This window comes from Lytechinus variegatus, chromosome 10, assembly GCF_018143015.1.
Source record: "Lytechinus variegatus isolate NC3 chromosome 10, Lvar_3.0, whole genome shotgun sequence".
Classification (NCBI taxonomy): domain Eukaryota; kingdom Metazoa; phylum Echinodermata; class Echinoidea; order Temnopleuroida; family Toxopneustidae; genus Lytechinus; species Lytechinus variegatus.
The window spans coordinates 36,284,040-36,296,302 of NC_054749.1; the positions used below are offsets into that span (position 1 = coordinate 36,284,040).

The 12,263-nt window shown below is 40.6% G+C and overlaps 1 protein-coding gene across 1 annotated transcript in view; it reads left to right on the forward strand.

The window, feature by feature from the left end:
* Positions 1–10,069: 10,069 nt before the first annotated feature.
* LOC121423336 (transducin beta-like protein 3) overlaps positions 10,070–12,263 on the forward strand; it is a 38,247-nt gene continuing 36,053 nt past the window's right edge. Inside the window, exon 1 of the mRNA XM_041618689.1 lies at positions 10,070–10,173. Within this exon, the coding sequence (XP_041474623.1) occupies positions 10,151–10,173 (23 nt within the window). The 5' untranslated portion in view covers positions 10,070–10,150. The remainder of the gene's footprint in view (positions 10,174–12,263) is intronic.

Below are 12,263 nucleotides of genomic sequence, written 5' to 3' on the forward strand. Positions count from 1 at the left end.
AATAGAATGGAAAAATTATAGTTTTTCTTCAAAACTATTTGAAAAATAGAACCATTCAAGGGGCTGTGGAAAAAACAAAATCTGAAATATACACTATGCACACCGATCTACCACAAGGGAGTGTCCTTAGTCCCGTTTAGTCATGCTAAGTGACATTCCATTTGAAGAATCAATTTCTATTTCCACTTATGCGAACGATTGTGCAATATGGATATCAGGTAATAACCTTGACCAGATCACAGAAAATTACAGAAATATATAAATAGACTAATTAAGTGATTGGTTTGCAAAATGGGGATTCCATCTATTATATCTCAAAATAAATCAAGCCCAGTACTCTTCACAAACACACACAAAATACAATACCCAAAATTAGAACTGAATGGCAAGGACCTTGCTTTCCAAAGTTCTAAACAAATTTGTGGGAGTGATTTTTTTTTATCAGACGTGGCAATACAACAACATATTGCTGATATAATAATTAGATGCAGAAGAAAAGTGAATATCATCCGCAATCTATCAGGAACCACATGGGGAAGCTCAACGAACTTCTCTTTTAATGGTCTATATAAAATAAGTCCACATGCATGGACTGTAGTTAGGGACCAATCGAATTCCGGATTTAGTTTGAATCCTTAAGATTCATTTTTAATCTCGAAAGATTTAAATTTAAATCATTTGAGATTTGAATTTAAGTCTTTAGGATTAAAACTAAATCCAGAAATCGATTGGTCCCTAACTATACAGTCCATCTGCATGGACTTATTTTACTGAAATCCCGTAATTTGAGCCTATATACACGATCTTTTTTTACTATGGCTGTGAAGCCTATGACAGCGCGGCACCCACTATTAAAACAACTATAGATTCGATTCAGTATCAAACCCTAAGAATATGTGCAGGTGCATTACCACTTCTTTGGAAGCCCGGGGGATATGGGTATGTGCCGCCGATCGAGGGGACCTCATATACACTCAAATTTCCGTTCCAAGGCATAGCATTTTTGTCTTATTGAGAAAAAGAACAAAGAAAGCCGCTCCAAAGGTTCGCATATTTTTCGTTACGCCGTACCGGTCCGATTGATCTGCTACAATGAGCTGCAGTTTTAGTGAAAAGCGGCCGCAGAGCGCTGTCCGACCATCGCCTCTGCGCGAGCGCATCCGGCAGAGGCCGCGGTTGCTGCCTCATGCACGCATGCCCGTTCCAGAAAGGGATGCATACGCAAGTAAACACACGCTGGCGATCCGTTTCAAGGACTCCCGTTTTCACAAACATTTTGTAGTTCCGAAGCCCGTTCCGAGGACCCTCCTTTTACCAAGGCAATCGGATCGATCCACGGCCCCCGTTTTTTGTCTCGATCGCCCGCGGCAAACCCTACCACTTTTTGGGTCGAGTGCCCCCCCCCCCGGGTTTGGAAGCTCTCCAGGTGGAACTAGGAGAACTTCCACTCAATTTACGAAGACAAATGTTGTCTGATAACTTTCGTCAAAAGATTGAAAGGCATAAAAAAACACTCTGTCATGTTTGCATGCAGTTGGAACTTTCCGAAACTACAAAAAATAAATAAACCATTTGGCTGTAGAACGGAAAACCAGGGCCCCCATATTGAAACAAATATTAGTAATTTTCCACCGTGGTATACCCCCTGTAGTATCCACTGAACTTAGTTACTAAGTTAATAAGAACGAAATCCCTTCATTTCTGTATCAAGAAAGTCTCGGACTAATTAATAAGAAATGGTCTCATCAACTATATACACATAATACAGATGGATCGAAAGCACCCAATACAGGTGCTTCTGCTGCTTCTTTCTTCGTAGCCACATGGTATTACACCAATCAAAAAGACTAATGATAATACTTCAGTTTTCCGGGCTGATCGAGTTGGCTGCAATAGTACTGGATTGCATTTATTCTTTTTCATTCCAAAATTTAACAAAAGTTACAATGTAAAGCATAACACAAAACTATCATATACTTGCTTTAGAGTGGTTAAAAATAGTAATGTCTATGTAGGAACAGTTATCTTAAGTGACTCACAAAGTGCGCTGTTAGCTATACAAAGTATGAAAAACATATCATTGTAAGTGAAATACTAACTTTAACTACCAAACTTCAAAACCAGGGTAAAGACATTTTTTTGTCTGGTATAAGTGGTATAAGTGGAAACGAAACAGCAGATTTTCATGCAAAAATAGCTTTAACAAATTAGAGAATCGAAAATCAAAATAGTTTAGGTTCCGATGAAGCAAAAACATTGATAACAAAAAATATACACAGGAATGGCAAAACAGGTTGAAGTATTTCATTTGTAGTATAAGACAGATACAACCACGGGTGAATCTTTCTTTATTCGAATGCCACCTGAACAGATTTGCCGAAAGTCTACTACGTAAACTTCGTTTCGGTATAATAGGTCTTAACTTTGATCTTCCCGATTAAAACTGCATCCCACTGGTCTTTGTGATTCCTGCAAAATTTTGGAAACTATTGACCATAGAGCTATGCTGCTCACCGAAACAAATTTGACGGAAGCTATAGAGACACCGACAAACAAAAATCACACGTACGTTTCGTCCTGAACGAAACGAATATATAACAAACAGTAAGGCATATAGACCTTTTCCTCAGAACAGTTTCAATTGTACAGTTCGTTGAATTATGCTAAATAAATTAACAATGCTGAAACAATAAACATCATATAACCCCATTTAAAGAATGGCATGAATTACGGTCTGTTCGATTTTCTCAAAATTTACATAAAATAAAAAAGAAAAATATTAAAGGAAGAATGTGTTATGTATTTGCATGCCTTATAATGCTTTAGGAAACACTGCAATATGCACAGAAAGCCCGGATGCTTTCCTCAATTAATTCTGTAAATCGGATACTGGGGCCAATGTTTTTAACGGTTGGAGAAAGTCTCCTCGGCTGATGATTATATATACCGATGGAAGCACCAAGTCGATTTATTTTATCAGTTATTACCCAGCTATTCGAGGAGCAGTTAAAAAATTGAGCTTTTGTTTTGTTTTGCCAATAATCATATGCCAAGCTTATTCACACTCACGAAAAAAAAAATTACAGAGAGAGAGAGAGAAAGTGGAGGAATAAAATAAGAAAGTTACGACATTTTAAAGTTTTGCTTATTTTTCACAAAACAGTGATATGCACAACTGAGTGACATGTAAATGAGACAGTTGATGTTGTCCATCACTCACTATTCCTTTAGTTTTTCATTGTTTGAATAATACAATATTTCATTTTTTTTACTGAGATATTAAGGACCAACTTGACTGAAAAATATATGCTAATGAATTCCACATATTCAGGGAAGAACTAATCGACTATTCAGTTAACAAGAAAATTAGAATATTTCATATTTCAATAAAATGCAAAAGAAATAGTGAGTGGATAACATCATCAGTTGCATACCGAGCTTATGGAAGCTTAAAAGTGCCACCGAGATGTTGAGATAATTATCTCGGGAAGTCGACATCTTGATAGCAAAAGATAAGATGACGAGATCCCAGATCTCATCATGTCGACATCTTTTAGAAGAGATGATGAGATGACAGGATCCCGAATCTAATCAAGTCAACATCTTTTAGAAGAGATGATGAGATGACAAGATCCCGGATCTCATCATGTCAACATCTTTAAGAAGAGATGATGAGATGACAAGATCCTGAATCTCACTCATGTCAACATCTAAGAGATGATGAGATGACAAGATCCCGGATCTCATCATGTTGACATCTTAGAAGAGATGATGAGATGACAAGATCCCGGATCTCATCATGTTGACATCTTTTAGAAGAGATGATGAGATGACAAGGTCTCGGATCTCATCATGTTGACATCTTGTAGAAGAGATGATCAGATGACAAGATCTTGGATCTCGTCATGTCTACATCCAGTTGAAGAGATGATCAGATGTCATGATCTCGTAACTCGTCATGTCTACATCTTTAAGAAGAGATGATTAGATGACATGGATCGAAGATCTTGTCATCTGACCATTTCTTCTAAAAGATGTCGACATGACGAGATCCGGGATCTTGTCATCTGATCATCTCTTCTACAAGATGTTGACATGATGAGATCCTGGATCTTGTCATCTCATAGTCTCTTCTAAAAGATGTTGACATGATGAGATCCGGAATCTTGTCATCTCATCATCTCTTCTAAAAGATGTCGATCCAGGATCTCGTCATCTGATCTTTTGCTATCAAGATATCGACTTCCCAAGATAATTATCTCAACATCTCGGTGGCACTTTCGTTAAGCTTCTGTAGTGACTTGACTATAGCTTTTCATATGTCTACATCTATATATTCTTTTCTTGTATATATTTTCATTTATATTTCAATATTCTGTTCATGTTGTATATAAATTCTTTCTTTTATTTCCAATTTCATATCTATATTCTAACTTGGTTCTGCCATGTGCAATGTACTATACTTTACTTGCACAGAACAAGGCACCTCATTTCCTGCCCAAATCTACTTGGCAAACACATTCTTATATTAAGAAACAACCTTTCTTTTGTCCTAGACTTGGAGCAAACATCCTTTCATTGTTCCTTGTTTATTGCAATGAACTTGCAGGTATACTTCATCACTACAGAGATGCTTGCATGTTTACTTTTCTCACAGTCTGCTTCTCTCTTCTTTGTTCTTCTCAACTGTGTTTTGCCCCCCTTTTTGGCGCTTATTTCTTTGTTTCACCTTTTCTGATGTTGGTAAAAACAACTTGTTTTCTCTACCACATCATCACTCTACTCTCTGCCTTCGTCCTAACCACTCATGCTGACCATCTCATCCAGCTGCTAGTGAGGATCGAACCAAATCTTGTGGAGGATCATTTTATACTCATTTCTCTATCTTTTTCAATTCTTCATACCGTCACCTCCACTCCTTCGAAGTTTATATTCTCTGCATACTTAATGAGCTCATTTCTTCGCGAGATATTTTGTGACGTCTGTCCCTTTTTTCTAATCTATTTGAAATTGTGAAGTGTATATATTTCTTGTCACTGGATTTGTGAAATTTACCTGAGCGGCTGGATCCTCTGGCGAGCAAGAATTTAAGGTAGGACCTAACTTTTATATAAATATTAGGAGATCGGCTTTGCCAATTTCCTAAACTGGTGACCCCGACGTGATCCTGAATCCTTAATTTTCTTTTATCGCCTTCTATTTATTTCGCCATTTTTGCTTCCTCTCCAGCTCTCACTTAATTCGCTATTCTCGCTTCTCACTTTGCTATTTCTGTTTCCTTTCTACTTCTCAATTTTTTTTCTTACTCCTACAACATGACTATCCCTAATGTTTCCTCTACTCCTGAATCTTTCCTTTCTCCAATCGACCAACTCTCTGCGCAGGTTGACCAGCTCACAATGCAGATTCAAGCATTGACCTGCTCCATGCTGGAAAACCAGAGAGGGACTTGCAGTCGACAGCGCAAGTCAGTTTTGCGCAGCCAGCATCGCAGTGACCAGCATGCAGGTGCTCAGTGCTGGTATCACTGGAAACATGGGATGAGAGCTCAAAAGTGCATCAGTCCTTGCACTTTCTCAAAACAAGCCCAGGGAAACGGTCCCGCCAAGGAATAGCGGCGACTAACCCCCTTGGCAGCACCCAACCCAGTCGCCTTTTCTTTGTCAACGACAAGTACACTGGTACACGATATCTCGTCGACACAGGTGCTGAGGTGAGCATTTTCCCTCATTCAAAATTGGGGAAACCGGCTAGGGTTGACGCAACAAATATCCAACTGCAGGCTGTAAATCGATCGCCAATCAAGACTTTCGGACAAAAGTCTTTCACACTTGATCTCGGTTTACGTCGTGTTTTCCGCTGGATATTTGTTGTGACGGACATACCCACACCGATTTTGGGTGCCGATTTTCTTGACCAATTTGGACTGTTGGTGGATATCAAACATCGCCGATTGATTGACACCACAACCACTCTTACAGTCCAGGGATGTGGTTCATATACTGGTACTATTAGCCCGATGTATGTTCAACATGACTCATCGGAGCGGTTTCACTCCATTCTCCGTCAATATCCGGATATCACACGACCGGTTTACAAGCACTCAGAAGTGAAACATACTACCACACATCACATCCCAACTCGAGGCCCGCCCGCGGCAGCGCGCCCTCGCCGTCTTGCTCCAGATCGTCAGAGAATTGCCCAGGCAGAGTTCGAGCACATGCTTGAACTTGGCATTATCCGACAATCTGAGAGCAACTGGTCAAGTCCATTGCACATGGTTCCCAAGAAAACGCCAGGGGACTGGCGGCCTTGTGGTGATTATCGCTTGCTCAACGCTCGCACGGTCCCGGATCGATACCCTATCCCACACTTACAAGATTTCTCTTCAACTCTTGCAGGCAAGACAATTTTTTCGAAAATTGACCTCGTTAGGGCATATCATCAGATCCCAGTCGAGCCTAGCGACATTCACAAGACTGCCGTGACCACGCCATTTGGCTTATTCGAATTCGTTCGATTGCCATTCGGCCTTCGGAATGCAGCTCAAACATTCCAGCGATTGATGGACACCGTCATTCGCGGCCTCCCATTTGTCTATGTTTATCTTGATGATATACTGGTAGCCAGTTCCTCTAAGGATGAACATGAGACACATCTCCGTCTGCTATTCGATCGCCTGCAGGAGTATGGCATCATTGTCAATCCCTCAAAATGTCAGTTTGGTGCTTCATCACTATCTTTCCTCGGACATATGGTGGACAACACCGGAATCCGACCTCTTAGCGACAAAGTGAAAATTATCCGTGATTTTCCCGCCCCTACTTCACTTACCAAACTGCGAGAATTCCTGGGATTGGTCAACTTCTACAGGCGATTCATTCCTCATTGTGCAGAAGTGCTGCAACCTCTGACTGATCTGTTGAAAAACAGAACAAAAAAGAACATGCCAATTGATCTTGGAGAGAAAGAACTTCTTGCTTTCAACCATGCTAAAGATCAATTGGCCAACTCTACTGTTCTTGTGCACCCTCGCACTGATGTTCCCTTGTGCCTACTAGTCGACGCTTCTGACGTAGGAGTTGGGGGAGCCATCCAACAACAAGTGGATGGAGTTTGGCAACCTCTGGCTTTCTTCTCTAAGAGGTTACAACCAGCTGAGACCAAATACAGCACTTTTGGTAGGGAGTTGCTTGCAGCATATCTTGGCATCAAGCACTTCCGTCATCTCCTTGAAGGTAGGTCATTTACTATCTACACTGACCACAAACCTCTCACCCATGCACTCAAGTCGAAACCGGATAGGCATTCGCCACGGGAAATCCGACAACTTGATTTCATTTCGCAGTTTACCTCTGATATTCAGCACATATCAGGCAAGGCGAACACAGCAGCAGACGCCCTCTCTCGTCTGTATATTGACAGAGTTGATTCGTCCTCCATAATAGACTTTGCGGCCATCGCAAGAGATCAGGAAGATGAAACTGAGGTGAAAGACTCCTCACTTCAACTCAAGTCAATTGCTCTCCCAGGTTCTACCACTACTGTTCTGTGCGATATATCAACTGGTACTGCCAGGCCTCTAGTTCCAGTCAAACACAGAAGAGCTATCTTTGATTCCCTCCATGGACTTTCTCATCCAGGAATCAGAGCTACTCAAAAGCTCATTACAGAGCGCTTTGTTTGGCCTAGCATCAACGCTGATGTCAGGAAATGGGCCAAATCATGTCTCGAGTGTCAAAAGTGTAAAGTACATCGACACACCAAAGCACCACTTGGTACTTTCACTTCACCTGATGCACGTTTCTCTCATGTGCACATTGACCTCGTTGGCCCGCTTCCTTCATCAGAGGGCAACAATTACCTCCTTACTTGTGTTGATCGCTACACTAGATGGCCAGAAGCTATCCCTATCCCAGACATCACTGCGGAGACGGTAGCACGTGCATTTGTGGCCAGGTGGGTAGCAGTGTTTGGCGCACCTACTACCATCACAACAGACAGAGGTAGGCAATTTGAGTCAGCACTTTTTCTCGCACTCACCAACCTCCTTGGCACTAAACGCATCCGCACAACAGCATACCATCCTGCCGCAAATGGTTTAGTGGAGCGTTTTCATCGCCAACTAAAAGCTTCTCTCAAAACTCATAACAAGGTCCGTTGGACTGAGTCACTCCCTTTAGTCTTGCTGGGTATACGCACAGCAATCAAGGCTGACATTGGATGCTCTGCAGCAGAACTTGTGTTTGGGACTACAGTCACTCTACCTGCACAATTTGTAGCTCCTTCACAATTCGACGCTGCTGATGATCCATCTAACTATGCCCACAGACTAAAGAGAATGATGCGGGAATTACATCCCACTCCTACTCGAAAACAGCACACTCGCACACAGGTACATCCTGAACTCCATTCTTCATCTCACATCTTTCTAAGAGATGATGTTGTTACAAAGCCATTGCAGCCTCCATACAGAGGACCCTTCCGAGTCATTCGTCGTACTGACAAGTTTTTCACCATTGATTATAATGGTAAACGTGAAAATGTCAGTGTCGACAGACTGAAACCGGCTTTCATCGAGCAGGATGCTATCACTCCTTCATCTTCTCATCAAAATCCATCTGACCAAGTTCATCAACAATCCAACTCCACGGACTTGGCAGGGGATTCTGATGACAAGCATACGCCTCCCGAAATTCGTAAGACCCGTTCTGGTCGCCATGTAAGGTTTCCTGCCAAGTACGTTCAATTTTTCGGAGACGGGTGAAACATGTCTCAAAATTCACTAATGTTTCCAGTCCTTTTATTTTCTTGTTTTATATAGCCAAGTTCCCTTTTACTTTCCCTTGTCGATTTGTTACTACATTTCTATTCGGTACAAATCTAGGGGGGAGCTACTGTAGTGACTTGACTATAGCTTTTCATATGTCTACATCTATATATTCTTTTCTTGTATATATTTTCATTTATATTTCAATATTCTGTTCATGTTGTATATAAATTCTTTCTTTTATTTCCAATTTCATATCTATATTCTAACTTGTTTCTGCCATGTGCAATGTACTATACTTTACTTGCACAGAACAAGGCAACTCATTTCCTGCCCAAATCTACTTGGCAAACACATTCTTATATTAAGAAACAACCTTTCTTTTGTCCTAGACTTGGAGCAAACATCCTTTCATTGTTCCTTGTTTATTGCAATGAACTTGCAGGTATACTTCATCACTACAGAGATGCTTGCATGTTTACTTTTCTCACAGTCTGCTTCTCTCTTCTTTGTTCTTCTCAACTGTGTTTTGCCCCCCTTTTTGGCGCTTATTTCTTTGTTTCACCTTTTCTGATGTTGGTAAAAACAACTTGTTTTCTCTACCACATCATCACTCTACTCTCTGCCTTCGTCCTAACCACTCATGCTGACCATCTCATCCAGCTGCTAGTGAGGATCGAACCAAATCTTGTGGAGGATCATTTTATACTCATTTCTCTATCTTTTTCAATTCTTCATACCGTCACCTCCACTCCTTCGAAGTTTATATTCTCTGCATACTTAATGAGCTCATTTCTTCGCGAGATATTTTGTGACGTCTGTCCCTTTTTTCTAATCTATTTGAAATTGTGAAGTGTATATATTTCTTGTCACTGGATTTGTGAAATTTACCTGAGCGGCTGGATCCTCTGGCGAGCAAGAATTTAAGGTAGGACCTAACTTTTATATAAATATTAGGAGATCGGCTTTGCCAATTTCCTAAACTTCCATACGACCTGTTTTGTGAATTTAAGCGAAAATTTAAAATTTCATAACTTTCTTATTTTACATCAGAATTCGATGAAATTTTCAGTACGTGTTATTCTTGTTGGATTTTTCTCTTTTTATTCAAATCAACTTTTTGTTGGGGTACTGAGACCATAGACATTACATCTCTATGGGGGTAGACTTGTCCGTTGAGTGGGAATCAGAGTATACTATACTGTAAACGCGAACAAGTAGTCGCTAGTTTCAGTCAAACACATGTGCTGCTACCGACGTCTCGGCCGCGCCGGCCCCGGTAGCTCAGCGGTTACATATGTTGAGTATCCTGCGCTGCATGCATGCGGAGATCTATGCATATGGAAAGTCTCTAAATTGCTGGCTTTGGTATAGACTACGATGGCGACTACTTTAAAAGCGAAGTAAGATTCAAATGATTTTAATTTTTTAAACAATATACATTCTCTCATTATTAAATCATGGTTGGGAGCTGTTCAATTAAAGAGGTGGAACGGGAAGTTTCTCATTTCTGAAGTAGAAATAACTTACTTAGTGCCCCACATGTTTAAAAATGTGTGTGTTGATTATTTAGGTAGCTGTATATCACAGCCGGTTCGAGTTAAAGACATTTTCGTATCTGTCACTAGCCAGGCGGCTCCTAGAGAGTAAAAATCATTTACTAACGTAACTTACTCTCATACGAAGCCAGGCCTTCCTTCTCATTGACCCACACGACGATGGAAGTCGGCACTTCAGTCGGGCGCGCGATCGCGCGGACAAAGCGCTAGATGTCGATTTTTGCATTGCAGTGAATGGCAGGCGTATGTCTAACACACACAGTTCGCTCCGCTCGGCACTTCGGCCGAGTGCTTGAGTTGCATTCGGATTTTGGCCGAAAAGACAGAGTCATTTTCTTCCTTTATTTCCGTGATTTTGATTGGTCAAAACTTCTCGCAGTTGCTTCGAACATCTTCGGTAAACGTCGGAAATACTATAACACAGAGTTACACTTACCTTCTTGCGAGGGAAGGACCTAATATCGAAGTATTTATTTTTCTTTGCTGAAATTTCCTTCTTGTAATCATCAGATCTCTTGATAACTTTGGTCATTTATAAGTTTATATATTTGAGAACATTTTGTGAAATTTTAATCGAATTTGGTCCGTAGAGAGACTCCGAATATGAGCTTCAAATTTGAGTGTCATGAGGCGTTTGCGAATCTGACTTGACGATCGAGCAGGGTAGTTTTGACCGTGTGCGCGATCGCGAGAAGCTGTGTGTGACGTCATCCCCGTTGCGATGGGCATCGAGTAGGCCCGTTTTGAAAGTCCATTTTTGATGCACGTGTACACGGCGTGTTTTTCGGTCGTGTACACGTGTACACGTTGTAAACACTGTGAGAGCGAGTTCTGTTTTCATGTCGACACGGACCCGCATCAACATGTCATAAAAAGGGGTCTATATAGCCTAAGTCACGGTTTTAAAGCTTACCTGAGAAGTTTGAAGTATCAATCCACAAAAATTGGTGCAAATTAAAAGTTTACTCGGCTTAGCAGCGCATTAAATTAATAAAGAATGCAAAAGAAAATCAGTGCAGGGCCCTAGCTAGCGCCGACGCTCGTTGGATGCGCATTTTGTATACTGTACCATACATGCATGCACAGATCGCTGCAGAATAAGTGTAACTGAAGTTATCGATTGATTTTCATTATTATGTTGCCAATTTGAAGAGCGTTTGTTTGTAGGCTTGTAGCACATGTGTGCGAGCGTATAACACGTAAGTTGTAGCGATGATCGCTATCGCAATTGGTGATTCTCAAATTGACTCTGAGTGTGATTGAGCAATGCTTTCGAGCTTTCGAGACCGGAGCAGACCCATTTAGTGGTACGAAAACGTGAGTCTCCAGAAAGAATGTGGATTAAATTGGCGATTTTGGAAGTGAACTCACTCTGGATTAATTGAAATATATTGACATATTAGTAATTAAAACATGTGCAGTGTCTGAGAACTAAGATTTAATGTGAGGCTGTGAGCTTGTTCACTGACTTTGTAGCCCCATGCAAGCTTTATGCAGATGCTACCGTGTACACGGTGATGGAATTTAGTACACGTGCACTGACTTGACCGTGCGTGTACACGTGTACCCGAAACGGGCCTAGCATCGAGATTAGTCTGGATTTTCAGACACATTTCGTTTTGTTCGTTGTATATATTTTTTAAAATTACGATTTGAGCTCTATTTATTATGAAATTTGAATTGTTTTTTGAAAATTAATTTGTAGATTTTTTGCGAAATATGTATTAAGACAAAAAACTGCGAGTAAAATTCAAGAATTTTGATTGATAAGGGATTGTTTTGTATCAATGCGTCTGAATGCATAGAATATGGAATTGTCAACGGAAGTCGTATTTTTAAATGGCACAGAAAGCCTTTGAATTTAAAAATACATGTTTAAGATGTGTTTCATGAATTTGATATCTGATTTATGGACCTTTGTTTTGGTGTTAATT